At 30.9% G+C, this 22,980-nt stretch overlaps 1 protein-coding gene across 1 annotated transcript in view; it reads left to right on the top strand.

Annotated features, from left to right (window-relative positions):
• LOC108912491 (disintegrin and metalloproteinase domain-containing protein 12) overlaps positions 1 to 22,980 on the top strand; it is a 130,602-nt gene that overhangs the window by 38,551 nt on the left and 69,071 nt on the right. Inside the window, exon 2 of the mRNA XM_018717727.1 lies at positions 17,076 to 17,108. Coding sequence (XP_018573243.1) covers positions 17,076 to 17,108 — 33 coding nt within the window. The remainder of the gene's footprint in view (positions 1 to 17,075; positions 17,109 to 22,980) is intronic.

Genomic DNA, 22,980 nt, shown 5'->3' with positions numbered 1-22,980 from the left:
TTTTTTTTATTGAATTTGATGAACAAAAGAATAGAAATAAATTACAAGGCACTTAAAAAATTTCTCGAAGCAAAATACTACCGCACTGTGAATATCAAATATTTCTAATTTTTTAATTTTTTAAAATTTATATGTCACGCGATTTATTTCTATTCTTCTGTTCATCAAATTCAATAAAAAAGAATATTAGTGGTTCGTTGATATTTATTTTTAGAGGTCGCTTGAAAACATAGGTACACCAGGTAGGTACTTTGAAAGTTAAAATAATAATTATGAATGACCTTTAGAAATTAAAATATCGATTTGAAATTTTCAGAATCGAGATTTTTTTCAACCTAGAAAATGATAAAATAACGAGAAATTTTTTTAAAAAATCAATTTTTGACGATTTTAGAAATTTTTTGAAATCTTGAGCGACCTCTAAAAAACTTTTTTGAGCTGATTTTTTGAGGGAGCTCTTAAAACATGATAAACTAACATATTTTCACAAGAGACACCTTAGAACTCTTGCACAAATAACAAAAGGTAAATATGTATGCTTTATTTAGCACAAAAAGGGAGTAAGCATCAGTTCGTTATAATTGAAAAAACATTTTTAATGTTTTTTAATTATATTCCAATATAAAGCAAACTAAAAAAACAGTTTAGCCAAAAAACATTATTATGCAGATTCACTTAAAGGAAAAGCTTCAGAGTCCATGTCTGAATCTTCTGAGTCTGATGATTATGAATTAGCCTTTTTTAAAAGCTGATTTTTATATAAAAATAATTTCTAAAAGTTCTAACAATATTTATATCGGCAAACCTGTGGCTACAATAACCGGTACAACCTGTTTTGTAGTCTAAATAGTTGATATATTTTATTTTTTTAATAGTCTGGCTTCAGTTACTAAAGACCGCGACACTTTTAATGCAATTATAAACCTTATTTCCTCGGGGCGGCGTTTTAAGTCATCCTTGCTATTTTTAGTCGTTTTTGCCACTTTTGCGGGTGATTCACATTTCACACAGCAATTTATTCATAAGCGTAACGAGACACTTCCCGGTAGAAAATAAAAAAAAATATTGTATTGTTCGCATGTGAAACAGACGCTTTAATGTTGACGACCTTCTCTGAAGAATTCTTTTGTTTACTTCAAACCTTAATCGGTGTAGTCTCGCAAACTTAAAATAGTTCAATATACGTCTTTTTCACTATGTTATCATCCAAAATGAATCATTGATGGTGTTCATTTCTTCAATCTAGCGGATATTACTGTTATTTAAAATGAACTTTCTAATTTTCATTTTACAAAGTTATTAAATTCCCAACAAAAAATACATGAAAATATTTAAAATTTTTTGCAGCTTCAAGGAAATTAACTTAGATTAGATTCCTGGCAAAAGTGATAACTTGCCCAGAAACAGCATTTTTTCCTAAGCAAAATGGGCAAGCCCTATCGAAATCCCATCATTCTTATGAAACTTATTTAAAAACCCATCATAAAACACTTGTTTTAGATTTCAGATGTATCTATGTAATATGTTTAAACAAAATTCTGGAAAATTTTCGAAGATATACTTACATAATTTTTTACCCAAATATGCATGATAAGGTTAATTATAAACTATTATAAGCACTAGTATCTTTATATTATCTGTTTAATGACCACTTGAATTTGATCTAGATCAATAACTTGAATGCTTGACAGAAATAATAAACATAAACACCCATTCTTCTCAATACTAATCTGTAATGTGAGAAAAAAATACAAGAAATAAATTCACTTTTGAAATTAAGAGATCATTAAAATAGAATGTGGTTAAAAAAATATTATTCAAGAACACAGTTAGTTTTACAATTGAGATTAGTTCCAGAGAAAAAAATCGAAATTCAATCCTTGCTTAATAAACGTAACAATTTAACTTCAGCATCATTTTTTTAGTTTTTGTTGCAGAACTGAAACGAGATTTAACCTTAAGATCATACCATTTTAAACAATGTTAATTTTAACCGTGTTACAAGTTATTTTTATGTTAGTCCGAAATAAATTAACTGTAATAGTACTGAGGCAATATAATAAACGTGTTTATTTAAAACTATTTTACACACTACTTTGAGTGTTACACTTATTTTTGTGGCAAAATTAATATGTAAACAGCAATAAAAATATTGCTTACTCAACACGTCTTATCTGTTTGTCTCCATAGATTGTAAACGTTGTTACTATTTTTCCTTTAATTCGCTTTAACAACACTTACCTAAGTATACCTTGTACATATTGTAAAATGTGTATAGTAACTCAGTAAGTATATTAACAATAATTTAAAAAAAAGTAGTCGGGAACAATGAAATATAATTTCAGAAACTTCGGCTGTCACTGACAATACAATAGGCTTGTGTTTAAATTTATACGGTCCAAAAAAGGCAGGTATTATTGGAGGGTATTGTTACTATTGTTAAGTATGTCTTGTACAGGGTGATCGAGAATGGTTGACCGTGCCGCCTCATACTGATTTTTGATGTGCGGCATACCAGTTTTTGATACCAATACTAGAATCATGAGCGCAGGTTGAGGGATTTTAATGGTAAACAAATAATTACGTTCAAACGTCAAATAAATTAGGTTACTGTCAAAATGAAAATTCATAATAAAAATATCAATTATTTAACAAAAATAAAAGTTATTTCACAAATTAAGCAATACTGATGGAGCAATAAATGTTATTATTGTTATTATTATTAAAGAGGATGACAGAATCAAATGTAGGTTTAGCCTAACTTTTCCAAAATTCTTATTTCATTTACAATTAGAAAAACGTTTAAATCAAAGTTTGATGTAGCTAATTTTGAATAACAACTGTAAGTGCTTCAGCGATTTTATTTTTAAAAAGTTTTGAGTTAATTTTAAAAGAGAAGCACTATTGTGGCTACATTCTTGGCATCTAAGACGATTCAGCTATACAGCGATACGCTGCAAGCTGCTGTTTTTCATCAAAGCAAACTGCTGTATGCTTATAAGACGACTATTTTGCAGCTACTGCTTTCACACTTCTGAATATCCAGCGCAAGCGATCCAGCCCAAAAATTTATGCTGAACATTTTAGTTAGCTGTCGAAATTCAGGAAAAGTGTCTTAAAAAAATTTGCTTCAAGCAAATGCAAGCAGTTGGAAGTGCTTGATTATGTTAGATGGTAGGATTGTCTGTATGACCGAGAGCAATAAACAACAGTTACATGCAATATATAATAACAGAGTAATTGGAATTTTTTCACATTTTATTGAATATTTTACCTTAAAATTACATAAAATCCATAAAAATATCTATATTTTTACAATAAATGTTCAATATGATGTCCATTGTTGTTCAAGCAGGTATTAATTCTTCTTTTCATATTATTAAATACATTCTGTAAAACATTTTGTGTAATACTCCTAATTTCGTTTGTAATTGCCTCTTGAAGTTCTTCAATCGTGTGTAACCGTTGAGCAAATACTGAATTTTTTAAAAAACCAAATAAATAATAGTCTAGGGGTGTAAGGTCAGGAGAACGTGGTGGCCATCTATCTCGACTAATTATTCGATCATCATAATACTCTCTAATCAACTCTAAAGTTTCGTTAGAGGTGTGAGCTGTTGCGCCATCTTGCTGAAAGTATCCATGATGGATTTCATCGTCGTGAAGTTCCTCAAAAAATGGTAACAATATTTGCTGCCGATATACCTGCCCAGTTACATTTTCACGGAAAAAATATGGTCCGATTATTCTTCTACGTGACATAGCTACCCAAACACCAAGTTTAATAGGGTGCAGAGTTGTTTCACGCAAAATATTAGGGTTTTCTGTGTTCCAAGAGCGATAATTTTGGGAGTTTACGTACCCACTTAAATGAAACCACGCTTCATCAGAAAAAAATGTTAGATCTAGAATATCGTCGTCATTCAGATTTTCGTTAAACCAATTACAGTATTGCACACGTTTTCCAAAATCTAACGGAAGTAGTTCCTGCACAACACTAACTTTATAAGGATGAAAATGCAACTTCTTTACTGCTTTATGGCATGATCCATATGATATTCCTATAAACAATTTAGGAATAATGATACAAATTTTAGAATAAATATTTGTTATTAAGTACCTGTTTGAGCAGATAACCGACGTAGTGATTTGGTTGGACTAGCTCGTAAGCGGTTTTCAACATCTTCCAAGACTTCCTCTGTAAGAATAGACTTTCTGCCTGGAGATTTTCCTCTACAAACACTTCCAGTGTTATGGAAGCGTTCCACTAATCTCTTCACGTGTCTCGAAAAAATTTCATAATCAATTTCATCATTTGGAAATTGTTCTTGAAATTGTAAATGACACGAATTCATCGAATATTTCCAACCATTACCATTGTTTTGTCCACTACGAAAATAGGCCTCCAGAAGAAATTTATCATGTTCTAATGAAAATGCCATGTTAACCTAAATTAAAAAACCGATTAGGTTAGAGAACAACATACGCAATAAATTAATTACTCACGTATAATATCCACCTACTCTAACTGTAGTATTGAAAAATACTGTTTTATAATGTCGCAAAATATATCAGGTAACAACAAAATCTACAAAATAATATTCAAGCCAAAAAATCCGTGCGTCAATGAACAGAACGTCAAATTGTGATATCGCCACAGAACACCATGAAATCGCACGGAAAAAAAGTAATTTTAGCAAACGGAAATCAGTTTTGATAGCAATTGAGACAGGGTACGTTCAGAATCCGGTCAATCATTCTCGATCTCTCTGTATATGCTGGGGTATAGCCAGAATGAAAAAATTATTTGACACCGAAAAAAGAAGAATTAACCATAAAGAAGTTCAAAAAAGTGATAAACATTGTATTTTATGGCATTCTATGCCCGCAGGTATGTCAGTATTCCTTAATTAATCGAACACAATACATCAAGTTGGAGATTTTAATAATTTTTTTCTCGGAAATGGTTGAGTTTAGGACCCATGCATGTAAGGATTTTTTGTTTATTTTAATGTATTTTATCGTCTGTTAAAATTAATGCAGTCAAACTTGTAGCACCCTGTATAATATATATTATGTGTATCCAAAGTACAATTACTTTACTTAAATTTTACTTTGGCGTATTCTCTTTTACATTTACGCTTGTTATTTTTTTTAAATATTTTTTTAGTATTTCCGTTTATTTATTAACCTTTCCATTAAAAATTAAAAGGAAACATTAATTATTATCGATTACCAAATGGTGGGGTTAAATTTAGAAAGTAAAACTGAAGCCAGTTCGTGTCATTACGTGAGTCACCATATTCGATAATATCGGACTATAAAATATGAATGGCCAGTGAAGGATATACGAGTAGGTGTAAAACATGTAAATAATTGATACTACACGTCTGCTATTAGAAAATTCAGTCTAGTTCTATAATGTATTAGCTGCGTAATAGTTAGTATAATTCATTCTAATTGCCTATTTGTTTCAGTTAGTAGACATGTTTGTAGTCCATCTCATCGATTTTCCACTTGATCTAGGCCTTCTAATAACATTATATAGTCTGGCCTCGGTCGTGACAAGTTTCTGAATTAACTTATTTTAAGGATTTGTCCTTTGAAAATAATTGAATTATCCAGTAAGATATCATTTATCTATTAATGATGTTTCATTTAGATACATTACTGAAAATTATGTAGTTATGCCCAGAACTTTTAAATATAGACAGAATTTTTTTAATTATTTCATTGGGTTTACTTTGTGACATCGATAAAAATTAAAATTTTGAAAAAAAAAATTTTTCAACTTTTTAAATTAAAAAAAAAAATTCAAGATTTGAAATATTCAATATAAAATCGTAAAAAACAGGATGCCAAAAATTTTTTTAAAAAAATTGATTGAACATATTGCATCCTTTCCTGTAAATAGCTACGAAATAATTTCAAATTAACTCCACGTATGCCTAGATCTTCTAAAGAGGTAAACAGTTTTGAGAAGTCGATTGTATCAAAAGCCTTTGCTAGATCTAAGAAAATAGCCAGCGAAGGATTTTGTTTATCTAATGAATTATACAGGGTGATTCACAACTTATCCAAAAAAATTTGGGAATAGATACGGCATGAGAAATGGAGTCAATGTTGTAACAAAAATTTTTGTAAAATCCTTATAGTTTCCGAGAAAAAAATTATTGAAGTTATAGCACATTAAACCACTGCATAGCTGGACAACTGTAGTCTCTAGCGTCATTTGCATTACGCGTGGAGAGCCATGTGACTCCTAGTACTGAAATCCGTCGTTGCGGTAGTTTTTACCTGTTATCTGTGTTATTTACATCAGTTTTTAATAGTTGGTGTCAAAATTGGCTTGCTGCGTGTATAGCAACTCAGAGTTGATGGATATCGTTTTAATTTATGGTGAAGCAAGACAACATTTGTATTATGGTGAAGTATTTGTGTTATGGTGAAACAAGATATCATTTGTGTTAGTTCGTAGAAAGTGAGTAAGACGGACCTAAATGTGTTAACACGTGAGTGGATAAAATTTTGAACAATTGCTGTTGCAGCATCGGGTATGTCAAATGATTTTATTATTTAAAAACACAAATTAATTTTATTAATTAATAACGGCAAAAGCAGTTGAATTTGCCGATATAAAATAGGTGCGATAAAATTCTATTTACATATTTCTTTTCTTGCGAAAGTTTTTGTCCGTTTTTATCACACCGCCATGACGGTCGCATTGTGCTAGGTCAGGTTTTACACTGGATCAGTTTCCAGTGCCGTGCAGAAGTGTATTTTTAAATCAATTTCGAACTGACCTTTTTGATTTTTTCATTACAAAATTGTATTTGTAAGGGTCCCCTGTACATCCAGAATTTTTTTTTTTGCAACGTTTACAATTTTTCAAGGATATTAAAAAATATTAGGAAAAAAACTTGATAATCAAATATAAAACGGTACAACTGAGAGCTTCCCTGGTAGAGTGATTGTAAATGGAAATAATAAATGTCACCCATAACTAATTAATGATGCAAGTAAGTATTTTAATATACAAATTTTGACTAACGTTTTCCCCTAGCTTAATATTGATTTTAAAAAATAGGTAGCAGTCAAATATAAGGCGTCATTGGAAATTCAACAGCAATTTTCTTCGAGTACCTCGAATTTTAATTTAAATTAAATTAAAAACTTAGAAAAAATTCGTGAGGTTTCAAAGTAAAAACACTAGATACCTATGCATTTGTCGTTCGGTATTCATCAAGTGATAGAATACCAGTAAGTAGCCCATCATTTTACTTGTGTTGCCTAATCCATGTTAAAAATTGATCAATAAATTTGAAAATATAAAAGGAAACTAATAAATTACAAAACACAATAATAGCAGAGCGTCCTTTTCCAACACCGGACAAATAAATGTCGCATCGATAAATATTTAATAACAGTGATTCAGAAGCTGTCAATAAAATGTACGTGTTTATTGCACCTATAAAAATAGAATGGTAATTTATTTGAAATACAGCTTTTTCGTCTGCGACCTTCCGAGTTTGCTTTCCAACCTCTCGTCTTTTTTGAAACCCACAAAAATCCGTTCGCTCCGTTTCAAGAACAATAAATTAGCACATTTCGACGACTTTTTATCGCGATTCGGTTCATTAAGTGATATTATGCACAAATTGGCAGAAATCGTTTCCTCGGTTTTACAATTGTTGTGTCCATTCAGTGTAAATCGTTGAACTGAATTTGTTTGTTCATTTGTGACAATTTCAAAGGCAGTTGCAAACCGCTGTGAAATGCTTTTGCAAGGCCAATATTTGATAAAAAGAACTGTTTTGTTCAAATATGTGTAAAATTTTTATTGAATTCATTTGTGGTTCGTTGCAAAATAAATTTTTTAATATAATACTGTTTGTTTTTTAATGTTGTCAAAGAGAGATGTGTTTTGAAAAGGTGAAATTTGTTCATAAATCATGAAATAATGCACTATTATTTCCAAACTAACGCCATTTCGTATTCCAGCCGGAGATCTTTTCTATGTGCATAGATTTGTGCTGGAGCTGAATACCAACTAGTTTAAGATTTCCGTGTGCTTGATATTTCATCAGACTCTTGCCTTATTCATTAGACGAAGGCGGTTTCCAAATGATCCATTTCCCAAAGTGTTTTCACAGTCTGCTGCACATCATAAACCTAAAATATGTACCGTTTATATGCGTCCAGAGAATCAGTGAACAGCGAGAAACATTTTTTTATCTTAATAGTTATACTTTTTGAGTCTATGAAAACAAAAATGTTTGAATACATTTTTTTTTAGTCCAAGTTGGCAAAGAAAATTGCTGTACAAAACTAGATGAGATTCCCTTCAAAATGATGCGTTTTCAAAAGTTTTTGGACTAACATTGACAGATATAATCGGTCAAACTTAAATATTTTTTAGATTTTCCTCGTTTTTAACATAATAATAATTATAATTCTTATTATTTTTACAACAAATTGGTTCTTCACTTAATAAAAAATTATTTCAAAAATTTTATTTGTTAGTAATAAATAAAGATTTTCACAACTGTATGAAACTATAAGGAATTTTTCAAATGAAGTTACAGTTAATCATATTATTACTTATCTGGAATATCGAAATGTTTCTATTTTTTTACAATAAAATAATTTAGCAAAAACCTGAGAATTTAAGTACAATAAAGTTTGAAAACTTTTTGCTCATGTAATTATTAGAGTCAATAGAGACTGTTTAGTTTGAGTAAGTTCACCATTATTGTTCTTAGCAGGCTATAAGTTATTGTAACAATGGAAATTTTTATTTTCTTTGTTTTTCATGGCATGTGACATCTATAATAATGAGTAATAACAAAAAAAAAGTTTGTTATTTATCATTTTTAGTTGATTTGCTCATAAATGTATTCATGTAGCTACTATTGTAGCGACTATACGAGTATTGTTGCGGTATATTTACCAAGGATGTCGTTTACCTTTTTGTTATTCAATTACTATATGCCACTAACGATGATTAATCACTCCAAATCCATCAGTAATGATTCGCCTCGTTGTGCTATGAATTTTTATTACAGGTTATAATATAAGACGTCATAATTATGAGTATGTGGCCCGAATAGAATGTCTTGCCCTCACAGATACGACTGAAAAACTTGTTTCCTATTTAATAAACCAGCAGCATTCCAGGATGAATCTTGTTGCAGCCGCACTCTGGTGAATAAAGAATTGAGATTGCGGTACTGTTATAAGTTCGATGCCAAGGTATTTAGAGTGTGGAGATTTTCGGTACACCATGTCGAATGTTGGTTAATAAAATACCGATGTTTAAAAGTTGCTAAAGATGCAGTTTATAGTCGTAAAAATTTCTGAATATTGTGAATGAAATAGTGGTACAATTTTTATAATGTATAAACGTACTTTGTGTAGCGATATCTGTACTAATATTATTATTCTTCTATCTGGAGAATAATGCAATTAAATCAAACAGCAGTGTGCTATTTAGGAAGTGAAAAAGTTCTTATTAATTTTCGTGAAATCTATATTGATAAAAAATTTAAATCTTAAGGAGGTGTATCGGGTTTACTCAAATGCACAGATGGACTTGAAATTTATGTAGCGTATTACCCAGTGCCCCCTCTGTGCGTCATACTTTTTGAAATTTTTTTTGAATCTAGATTTAGAGATATTGTTGTTGAAAGTTGTTCATTTTAACATATTTTTTATATGGCGAAGATGGACGGTGCGGCTCTTTTTTTGCCCATAACAGAAAAAAATATAGAAATTGTGAAACAAAACTTTTCCATATATAGTACACAGTATTATCTTATTTTTGATGTAAAACTAATGTAAGTTTTGAAAATAATACAGCTGTATTAATTAGAAACAGAAACCAATAATTGCATTTCTGTCTGGCTTGAGGATTAATGTGGCAACGTCGCAATCAGCTGACAGCAAGGAGGGAATACATTTGAAAGACTTGATAAAAACGAAATTGATTTCAAACATATACATTTTTCCTAAATCCCATGTACATTGTTAACAACAATAAATTATCCACAACAGATGATATTTTGTAGTTTTAAAAAAACTAGATTAATTAAAAAAGACTAAGAAGCTGTGATATATTTATTGGAATAAAAAATACAGTTGACAAATTCTTTTAATATATTTAATGGTTTATAAAAATATCGTAATCATTACCCAGCAATATTTAGAGTTACATAAAGTTTTCTTTACTTGATTAATATAATTAGTAATACTTAAGATAAAAGCATTTGTACGGAATAACAAAGGAACATAAATATTTCTCAGCAAACTTTATATCTAAAAAATTAGTTATATTTGCAAAACTTTTGTAACATTACTCAAATAGAGATTAAAAACACGAACAGTGAGTAATAATGTAATTTCTATCACAGAACCTTCAAAATTGCATCCAACATTTTCTTTGACTTGGACGAGAGATTGGCGCGACTGTCATTTCATTTCTTTAGAACTAAATTAACATAATTCTCGTTGTTTTACCAATTCACATGATTTACGGATTTTAATAAAGGATACAAATCTTCGCGAGGATAATATGATATATTTGCTATATATAATAATTATATTGTACATAGTTTACACACAACACATTTTTGAACGCGTACGCATCTTTACCCGAATTTGACGCGCAATATCTCCGATGTCCGAGGTCTGTAGGTTCGCAGTGTGTACAACTGCTAGTCAAGTATTAGCGCTGTTGCCACATCTACATAGTCTATGCGTTCATTAAATAATTTAAAACTACTTAAATATGATATTTTATGTTGTTAATTAGTCAATATGTATGCTATGTGCATATGAGTAGATTTCTTTGCTATATAGATAACGTTTATCGCAAATAATTTCAATAGAATTTAATTTTTTCAAATTGGCAGCGGATTTTAGTCCCATAAGAAGAGCATAGGACCCCCCTGCGCTCCTCACTTCCCTCGGACCCCGATATACCGCCTTAAAATTTATTTTAACTAAACAAGTGTTTAAAATGTAATCTTGACCTGAAATAATTCGCAAAAATACAGGTTACTTTTGAATATATTGGCCACTTCCGGTTTATCTGTTTATGAAATTGGTCCATTTATTGCTTATTTTATACACATCCGCTATAATGTCGTTAGCATACAAAGGAAATACAAAATAAATCTTAAGAAGACACTGTATACATTTCTTGCAAAACTTCATTTTTTATGTTTGTTCGTATACAGGGTGTGTGTAAAATAGTGTAATGAAACTAAACACGTTCAAGAAATGCAAATGGAAAAAGTTTTGTTGCATTATTTTCCAAATACCCTGTATGCGAATTATAAATAAATATCATACTTTTATGACAAGATTTAAACCTGGAAAATGTTACATTCAAGAGAACATTTTTTTTCATCAATTTAACATCCGGCGTCACTTTCGTCGTGACTGTACTTACATTTATAAAAGCCCTTTTCATAAACGAAGAGTATACCTGCGGACCCACTCGAGACCTTCCTTAAGTGGTTCTTATATTAGCAGCTGCCATATTGGGAAACCACGCTCGTCAACATCGAAGGGATCGGTAATTCATGTCAGTTCTCAAGTGGTGCTGATTGTTGGTATTGATAATATTCTCCAGCATCTGTTCCAGAAGGGTTGGATCGTACATTTTCCCTGAATCTTACCCATGTCAAAACTTCAAACAAAAATGTATTTTCGAAATTCATACATTTAAAAATGATGTGATGTGTTATAGGCGAGCGGTGCACCCCTATACATAGTTAAGTTTTCGCAATTTTGCAAGTTTTTTATTAATAACAAATTACTGACCATCGATACAGAAAAATGTCAATAAGGTTTTTTGTTCGCAACAACGTTATATAGCGACTAGAAAAGGTTTCATCCTGGCCCCCCTCCGTCCATTCGTTTTTTGTGCGTCTTTTTAGGGGTGCACCGCTCGCCTATTATAAAGCAACTACTTCAATTTTTTTTTCAGTCAGTGTCATCACTGGCCCTGGTTGTATGTAATTAAGAATTACACTGACACATGCATGCAGTTGCATCAAATTTAATCATCGATTTCCCAGAATGGAAATGTAAAGTCAATTTTGCAAATTGACTCACTATTAACCACACAAATTTGTTTGAATAAATCTTATTTAATTAGTAATGAATGGCTTCCTGTTTTTAACAACTTCACATTCCATTTGAATCAGATGTTAGAGAAATAATGTAAACGAAACTAATAATATTTGCCAGACTACCATCTACACAGGTCGTTTCTTATTTGCTTAATTAAACACACATTTTGTTTGTGTACCTACTACCGTGATTAAGATGAAACATGGAAGTAATGCCTGTATTTCATTTATTTCTACTGTACAGCTTTTCACAAAATAACTTTATTTTATAATGAAACAATACAACAATGACCAAATTATCTCAACACAACACCTCGTCCGTCGTTTGTGGTCATTCTCTCTCTCTCCCGTGTCCCTGCCTTTCAGTCCGAATTTCCACGCCTTGGCCTTCACTTCTTATCGTTGTTTTATAAACAACGGACCCAGTCGAAATAATACCCTAACAGTACACATAAACGGCACAAATTTAATATAAAATACGAGATAAAATAGGAACCAAATTAAGTGTTTATGTATCCTTAACACTGATCAAAATTAAAATATCCAATTATGAATTGGATATTACAAAAACATTAAGAAAATCTCTTTTAAATCCTTGGTTTTATTAAAATATACTTTATAAAGGGTAAATGAAAAAATCCATGTGAAATATCATGTTATATGCATAAAATCGAGGAATATCTCCTAAATAATATCAATAAATACACAATTTTGTGCGAGCAGCTGCTTCCTGTAAAATTACAAAGAAATTGACCGCAGCAGCTGTTGGCCATGGCTCTTATTTAAAATTTAAACAGGTAGGAAAACTATTCAAAACATCTGCTCGTGGCACATGTTGAGGTTACTTCTTTTTAGCTTCATTTTAGGGTATTTTTGGACACACGAGATTACAGTTACACCTGGAATCCGTCAGAGGACGGTAAGAACATCGTCCTGCGAAAATCAGTTTGTCGTTAATACTGTCGTCTGTTTAAAAAAGTACGTTTCATAGATTTAAGTCAATGACTACCTATCTAGGCGAGCGGTTCACCCCTAAAAATGAAGTAACCGACTAAATTTTTAAAACAAAAACCTACATCATGAAACTTTTTTTATTTTGTAAAATGTATTTTTCTGATAATTTACATATTTTTTTTATTTTTCGGCGTTGTAAGTTGTAAAAAAATACTCGCCGAATAGCTTTGAAAACAGGACCAAAATAAACACTATTTGTTCTTTGACAAAAATTCGAAAAATGCTTCGTTTCCGAGATATTTACAATTTAATGTTAAAAAAGTGACGAAATCGACAAACTTTCGGAATTTTTTTCTCAAAAACTGACTGAAGAGAGTTTAATTCTAAAAAAAGCATAATAATCGGCAGATCTTCTACTTTAAGATATATTTTTTTGGTATACGTCAATTATTTTATTGAAGGTCTAAAGCGAGTAAAAAAACAGTCTTTTAAAGAAAATCATGATGATGAAACGCTTATTTCAACTCAAGAACTTGTCGAAAATAACGAAGAACTTATTATTTAAATATTAAATAAAAAAGGAATTGATATACTTTTATTGCACTTAATATTTTTGTAAAATAAAAATTAAATAATTATCCTATACAATAAATTATCCAATAACTTTCTTATTTTTCGAGACAGCTAGGTCAATTATTATTATTAGGTTAATTTTACGATTTAAAAAGCTTATTTAGTTTAGTTTTGGTATAACTTTCAAGTCAATTTTAGCCATTTATAAAACCAAAAATCGAATATTTAAATTTTACTAATTACTTGCAAAAACCTTACTCCAGCTACAAAACCAAACAAAATGATCTTTTGAACATTTATACTGTTAACATATATCGATTTAAAAAAAATCATTATAATGTTTATTGTAAATATAATCTAATCCAAGATATTGTAAAAAGAAAATTTAAATTTGAAATGTCATCATAATTTTCTTTAAGACTTTTTTTACTCGCTTTAAACTTTCAATAAAATGATTGACCCATGCCAAAAAAATATATCAAAGTAGAAAATCGATTATTATGTTTTTTTTAGAATTAAAATCTGATCAGTAGTTTTTGAGAAAAAAATTCCGAAAATTTTTCGATTTCGTCACTTTTTTCACATTAAATAGTAAATATCTCGGAAACGAAGCATTTTTCGAATTTTTGTCAAAGAACAAAAAGTGTTTATTTTAGTCCATTTTACGATAAAAAAAACAAGTAAAAAATATATTTTTTTAAACAATTGATCACGCCGAAAAATATTAAAAAAATATGTAAATTATCAGAAAAATACACTATAAAATAAAAAAGTTTCATGCTGTAGTTTTTTGTTTAAAAATTTAGTCGGTTCATGCCTTTTTTATAGGGGTGAACCGCTCGCCTAACCAGTATCGTCACTTAGGTTTGTATACAAGTAAATTTTTTGTAGTGTTCGCATCACACTTCATGTGCCTTACTTTTAGCGAAGTTAAAGCATAAGTACTCTGAAAATAAATCGCTGCAACTGTTTTTTTTTTTTTCGTGTAACTGTCATTATACCTACTTGCGTTGACCATGACATTCGCACTGTTTCGAGGAATATTGCGAGTTTACCTAGGAGGAAAGGAAATTTAAAAATAATCTTAAATAGTGACTAATTTTTAACGCTAACACTAACTGACAAACAAAGGAAAGTCCTCACACCGTTGGAGTTTTTTTAACGGATGAAGATATATGAGGGTAATTAAATAATTTCTACGAAATACTTCTTCGTCCTATTGAAGGTGCAGTCGCGATGGCGTTCCAGCACTTGAAAAGTCAAATGTCAGAAACTAGGTTAATTACCGGGATCATACCGATTGCGATACGGATGTCACCTAAGTGCATTAACTTTGCTCAATTGCTATAATTACCCCGCGTACGGTTCACGAGCTACCGCTGGCCCTGTTCCACGATTTTTTTTCGGTTCAACAAACTTAACTCGCTTCCAGAATGCACTATGCGATTTTTTATATGTCCTTGCAACGGTAATACTACTCTTTTTATATGTTTGTACCGTATATATAAAATAGTAGGTGATCTTGTCTCACTACCAAAAATTTGCCATTTTGTTGCATAATTGATTCGATATAAGCAATCTAGTTAGTTCAAACTGATCGAAGTCTGATCAAATCAGTTAATAATAAATCCCGTGTATTAAAAACTGTCTAAGACTTTCATCAACTGTAACTGTACCTGATGTTCAGGATGTTATTCATCATGTGAAATTAGAAAACAGTTGAGTTCAATTTTTTTTTAAATTCAACACCCTCTATCTTAAAATTAAAGTGTATTGATAAATTTTTATTAAAACTACTGCCACTAATTTTCATCCTAGAATTTAGTTGTTAAATTTGGCCCATTTTTTATCAGACATCCCGTATTTATGTACTTATATAATGCAGTTCTGTTATGTTTTCAAAATAAAGGTTACTAATGACGTAATTTTTCTTCGCTTATATTAAAAAAGTTTGTTTTTGGTTACTTTTTAATATTTTGAGTTCAATCTCTGCACTTTCATAATGCACTGACAAATTTAGGTATGCAATAACTATTTTTTTTTGTGGACAGATTTTGAATTTGTTCGAGGATTGAGACGACGTGGGAGTGTGTTTAACATTAATTGTCATTATTTGTCATTAACAATTACACGGGTTAGCAACGTGTGTTTGTGTTTCGAATTGCTTGCGTACAAATTCGGTTGTTGCAAGTTAACGTTTATTTCGTCGACAGTTTCATCGTGGATTTTTTTTGTCGCAATATTACCATCAATAAACCTGATACCATGCTAAAATAGTGGTGGAAAAATAATCGAAATTGTTCATTGTCAGCCGCATCGTATAATAAAAATACCCAGTACAGCATCTGTAAGAACTCCCAACCCAATAAAATCGCTTTACATCAAGGTATTTTATTTTTTTTTAAATAATATATGAATGTGTGAGATGAACTGACGAACGAAACAAAGCACGAACTACCTAAGTCCTGAATCCCCCACTACCTCAGTGTCTTATTTACTCACCGAAGGGTCAAATTGTTATTATGATTACGTTTTATTTAAATCTTTTTGTGGACACGGATGATTCAGTCATACTGCCATTCATTTTAACCTCTATTCGGAAGGACGATTAATAAAGACAGAAATATCGAAAAAAAAATTTTACTCAGCCTTTTAAAAAATAAGTAAATTATCCCTTACCCAGTCGTCTTGAATTTTACAATTGGCTTCAAAATCAAAGTGCTGCGGAATCCAACTTTATTAACAAAGAACTCTGGACCGACGAGTGACTGTTATTTTTTAACCGTACTTTCGTTGTAAATACGTACTACAAACTGAATAATTAATTGAACATAATACGAAAAACTCAAACTAAAGCATAGTGAAAACCTGTAATAACCTAACATCCGAAAACAATTATGTAGTATCATTATCTATTTCTTTTTATTAACGAATAAATAATACTTGTCGATATTTAAGAAGTAAAAAAAGTATCTTATTTATTCATGTGTCTGTGTATTCGTTGTCGTTCACTATGGATTAAAAACGCAATAAAAGCTAGATTAATGACCGAATATTACGCGTCAAGGTTCACTCTTGATAAACGCTTGTGGGTTAGCGGTCAGGAAAGGTGTTTTAATAATGATTTTTTTCCGTAAATATGCATTTAAAATTTTTTTAATCCCGTACTATTCGTATTCTACTAATTTTCCCTATACCCCCTTAAAATTCATGACAGTATGGCTGAATCACCCTGTATAAAAACCAATTTGTAATTGGGCTTGGTATGAATTATAGTTTTGTACTGTTACTGAAATTCTCTCTTCCGATTATAATTCATTAAATAGAGCCTACTTCTTATAAATATTCAATATCTTTACCAACTCATAAAAATTACATTGAATTAATCAGTCTTTCTCTTTTTGCTTTCAGGAGGACCACTGTCGCAAAAAATCGACACAAATGGTAAGTGATTATGAATTTTTAAACTTTAATATTCCTAGTACCGCATAATTGACAGAAGTTATTGGAAAGGAACACAATAACGTCTTCCATCATTCATTTATTTCATAAGCATTTACCTGGGATTGGGCAAATCGTTTTCGTAGAACATATATAATTTGTTGCGTTCTTCCGTTTCAAATTGGAAAGCTTTTGAGGACGTTGTTGGTGTTAACGATTACATATAACCACTTAGTCGGCGTTACCATTCTTTTGTTGATTCCTATGACTTGCGTATTCGTACTCGGAAATGATGCATTTGTATGAGCAAAAATGGGACGTTTTCATATTGATGTGTGGGGGAGGGACACTTATTCCTTGTAATTGAATTGGTGGAAGTAACAGGGTTGTCCTAGTTGCTCTAAATGTACGGTTCAACACTTTAACCCTAATCATTTCCAACCAACCAAACGTAAAGTTTTAATTTTTCTAAAAGTAAAAGAAAACTATAATTTTATTTTTGTATAACGTTGAATGTTGGTTATATTTATAAGGAGGCTACTTTTTGAAACGCAACATCCTATTTTTTGCATATCTATACAGGTTGTTCCAGAATATGAGACGTTAAAATAACATGACAAGTTCCTATAAAAATTTTCGCTAGAGGGCCCTAAAGGACGGCCCTGAAATTTTTTTTTTAATAACTTAAAATACTTTGTATAATTTAATTATTTTTAGAAAAAAAGATAAGTGACATTTTTTAGATACGCGCAGAAATAATGCAAATTTCATCGGTTTATTCCTCTTTACGGATGTAATAAAAATCATATTAAACAAAAATTGTTTTTTCTCGAAAACTGTTCATTTTATCGATATCAACCTGCCTTTTATTAGTTCTGGTTTAAGCCATTTAAAAATATTTTTGTGCCTTTATCCAGGATTCCCAGCGACCCTGGAAAACCTGGAAAAGTTAGGGAATTGAGAAACTGACCCTGGATTTCAGGGAATTTGATGCAAAATACCAAAAAGTCCTGGCATTTGCACCTTCCTACCTCTCACGAAACAGAAATTTCGCGGTGGCATCTAATGTAATCGAATGCGCCCTATTCGTTTAGTGCTAGTGCAGTGAGTTGTAGAGAAGTATGGCCACAGATTTTCTATGGCCACAGAGTATATATACTGTGGTATGGCTTTCACTTGCGTATGCTACATATTTAATTTTGTGGTTATGTGAATGTGATTATTTCTTTTATGACCATCCATTAAAGGGATTTGGGTTTTTTGATAGAATATAATACAAATTGATGTGATCTTAAAATAATACTAGTACATTTATAATAAAGATTTTTCTTATATTCTTATATATATTTTCTTGTGTTTGCCAAATAAGTACATGCTTATAAAAATGTTTTATAAATTATTTTTTTGTGTATAATATTTTTTTAAAAACTTAAGGGAAACCAAGGACATTTAAATAAAGGGGACTTATTTATTTACATTTCTAGATGAAGCCTGGTCTATTCACAGTCTAATTGTATCATTGTTGGCAGCTGTATAATTATACTGGAAATATACTTAATATTTTTATCGCAATTTTCATCACAATTGTGAAAATTATTATTATAGGATAGTATTATTAAGTTATGCATACAATATTGTTAAATTCTGTACATTTTAAACTATTTTTCATTTTTCATATTTGCCATGTTTGAAGACTTGGCAACTACGCAATAATTTGTAGCGTGTTCCTCGTTCGTTCTGCCGTGGTTGGCAGAATATGGCGTCTCTTGTTAGAAAATAGTTGTGATTTTAGTAAATGAAACGTGATTAGTGTTTATACATGTATTTTGGATAAACTTTTAAGGTGTGAATATGGTTAGACAGTGCAGAATTTGTAAGAAATTGGATTATAAACATACACATCAGCTATCCTTCCACAGGTAAGCGTACTTGAAGGTGACTTTGGAATGTATATGCAACTGTGGACATTGTCGTGCGTGTGGGTAACTTTTATTTGAATAACGGTAAAATTTTATAAAACTGACTTGGTATATTTTTTAAATTTTTGCTGAAATAGTAAGAAAACAATAATATGAACCACGTTTGGTCATTAAAATCAAAGGAAAATGCTGCACCACAAATAAGTTACAGACAGTATTTATATTTAATATATTTATAGGTATTTCAATGTTATCCCTTATACCCAACATTATAAATTTTAATCATTCATCATTTTCATTTTCCTCTATGGCAAAAACCTTTTAAAAAATATATTTACGATTTTACTAAATGCACGAGCATAAAAACTGAATAAATACAACAGCAAAAATATGGTGGTGGTTCACTTATACATAAAAATACCGAAGATGCAATCAACTGAAAGTTGCATTCATTCAACCATTTGATGTTCTCCTTTGGGAATATATTTCTATGTCTCACTGAAAATTTGCCTCAGTATTCTAAATGTGAACGTTCTCTAGGGTGCTTGGGGATGGTGCAACAAGAAAGAAATGGTTACAGTTATTGGGATTCCAAGAAGTTATAAAAATATTATATATATTTATTATAAAAATACTGAGTAGCTGTTGAAATATATTGACTTAAGGACTATAAAATACTTTATTTTGACCCATCCAAAATGTACGACATTGGAGATGTAATCGCGCGCATCATTTGGATGAAAATAAAGCCCTCTGCTTTCCCCTTGTCTAGCTTCACCCAACATATGAGATAGACTGTGACATGCATAGTCCCCTTTATTTATATGTCCTTGAGGGAAACCTATTTTTGAAGAACTTATTTCATATCAGAGGTCAGGGGAAACATTCATCTTTAGGTATGGAAAACCCTGGAAAGTCAGGGAATTCAAGTTTTCAAAAGCACTGGGAATCCTGTATCGTAAAGGGTGTAAAAATTGACATTACTGTGCCACAGCTAGTCTGTCCTTGGCAAACCAAATATGCCTAATTGTTTTCATGGGTCAATTTTTAAGGAGTTTTATCTGTTGTACATCGTATTAAAAAATAATTAAGTATTTTAATAGTTATTTAAAAAAATCGATTTGCAGGTGCGTTCTTTAGGGGCCTGTATCTTCGTAGGGGGTGGGGGTACCCTCTGTATATAATTTTTTTTATTTACTGGAGATATCTTGTTTTATTTTCATTTTTTAACTCCCTATTAGAAAATTAAATACAGCTTTGAAAATAAGGGCATCTCCCGCTGCCCTTTACTTAATCTAAACTGACATTTAATTATAGTTTTACGGCTAATTACACACAGCGTGAGCCTCCGGACCGAATTTAATTAAGGCAGAGGGCATTTAATTGTATTAATTTTAATTTACTTTTAGTGCTAGATATGGCAGCAAAAAATAACCCGTTAGCCGTGGGTGTGGATCGTGCGTGTTTACCTTTTCTCGCAACTATTGTATCGCATTGCAAAATGTTGCCGCCTTTCACAAACTTAGGAGTCAATAGAATTGTATTTGCTGCGTATTTACCCGTTTGAAGAATCAGTGGTGAATGAAATACAAAAAATGAAGGTATATTTAGAAATATTTATATTGTACTTTCACATTGAAAAGAAAGTTAATGAATTTTTTAATTTAATATTTTTTTATGTTTTTTAACTTCACAATATACAGGGTAGGCCAAAAGTACCGAAATGGCAGGATATTTGGGAATATTCAAGGGATAGGGCAAAAGTAAAGTCCTAGGGGTTTAGGATTTTTCCCTGGCTATCTCTTTGGTGACCTGGAATTTGATCTGGATCATGACCTTCAAGGTTATGTCAAGGTCACGAGATTTTTTTTAAAACGAGACCCCATAACTTTGACCCGAGAAATGGAGAGAGCGGAAAATTTATCGTTCGGATATGACCTTGAAATGACTATGAAGGTCAAGATCAAGATCAAATATCAAAAAGTCTCAAAATGGCTTAACAGTACCGGAATGGCATAATAACCCGCCAGGAAAAATTATTAAATTTGTAGAATGTTATGCATTGAATAAACAGTAGTTTAAAGTTATTTTTTACTCTATACTTTATACAGGATTTACTATAGAAAACTGCCTTCGGAGCATTTTTTATTTTTTACCTTAATAAAAAAAGTTTCCTATAAACGTTTTTTGTTAAAAAATTTTAGAAAAAACATCCCATATGCGACGTTTAAATGTGAAATTATATATTTTTGAAATGGAACGACCTGTCATTTTTACATTTTTCAAACATTTTTAAGACTTTTAAACTTCAACAATATGAATACGTCATACTTATATTTGCTTCAGTCTTTTAATGTTATTGCTCGTAAATTTAAATTACGTTTTTGAAACCTTAAAACTTTTATAGAAACTTTTCCTAAAGCCACACATAAAAAGTTATAGTCTTTCCGAAGTCAGTTGAACATGTATAAAAACGCCTAGCAATAATATTTAATGATTTTCATAGGCGCCCCTAAAAAAAGTTTTCTGCTAAAGGTAAAAAGTTACAATAATTTGTATGTAATGTGTAGAAAATTTCTATTATATGTTCATTTGGGCAACAAAATATTTTAATTATTTATGTCCTCAAACAATATATTGGTGGTAAATTTCGTTTTGTTCCGTTTCAAAAGGTCTTCAAAATGCCATGTTGTAATAGTATTAGTAAACAAAATATCCCCCTTATTTCTCCCTTTCGCAATTGTAATATGAATGATTGATAGAGGGTGCCTATAATAAATTAAAATTACCTGAATCACACCAAATTCCGCATTGCTGCACTGCACTGCTGGACAATTTATCAACCACCTGTCATCTGCTGTGATTTATTGCACAGTAGCCCAATGCAACTGTGATCGTTTTCCTTTGCCTGCGTTCGCATTCTTCAACTGAGCGTATACATTTCTATCACCACGTTTAGTTCGACTAGACCTGTATATGGGTATGGCTAAATAAATATGGGAACAAGTTTTTCAAATATCTATTTCAATGTCAAGTGGCTGCGTCAGCGACCGCACCTGGTACATACTATCAATATGTTGGTTCTTCAATTGAAATCGGAAAGACTATACCGTTGTAATCATTTTCGATGGGAAATCCTATATTATTTATGATACATGGTGTTTAATTTGAACGATCGACAGTTAGCAAACTTTACATTTTTTTTTCACAATATAACAATTACCTCCAGTATTATTAACGCTTATTGCCCATTACGAGTCACACTGAACGCTGAAGAAAGGTAAATAGAAACCCATTTCCAAATCCGTTACGTGAATGTAACAAATTGTCTGTAAGCTTTGGTTTTTAATTTATGATGTCATAGACTAGTACTCGGCTTATTCGAGCAGTGAGAAAAAACAATTTGCATGAAATAGGTTTTGTAGTAAAGTGCTATTTTCTCGTCTGTTACATATAGTAGGCATACCTATACCATTATGGGCGTCCTATATACAAAATGTTTCGTATCGTTATGTTAAAATTTTAAGAGCATCAAGTAGGTACACTTAATTATAAGTTAATCCAGTTGGTAGAGGTTCGGCCTGTGTCAAACCTTGATAACCCGGAAATAACTACACAGGCCTACTTTAAATGATGAGTACAATAACAGGTTAATTTGCTGACAAAGTATTTTATCAGGAAAAAAGTTATTAACAATTTAATCGTGAAAAAAAATTTTTTTTATAGTTTTCTTTAAATAACTCAGCAGGATGACTTTGTACGAAAAAATGCTTAGGACATGATTTTGTTCGTAATAAAAATAGCTACAAAATGGCGGTCCGATTACGAAATTTGCAATAACAAAGCCGTGAGATTTAAAAAACGGTATAAAACGTCATTTTTTAAAAGTTGCTGTAAAAATGTCAATTATAAACAAAAAATGATAAATCTTTCGAAAAACTATAGTTCTATATATA

Source organism: Anoplophora glabripennis, unplaced genomic scaffold (assembly GCF_000390285.2).
Source record: "Anoplophora glabripennis isolate ALB-LARVAE unplaced genomic scaffold, Agla_2.0 scaffold35, whole genome shotgun sequence".
In the NCBI taxonomy this organism is placed as follows: domain Eukaryota; kingdom Metazoa; phylum Arthropoda; class Insecta; order Coleoptera; family Cerambycidae; genus Anoplophora; species Anoplophora glabripennis.
The sequence above is the reverse complement of the archived record's forward strand: the minus strand, read 5'-3'. Positions and strand labels throughout refer to the sequence as shown.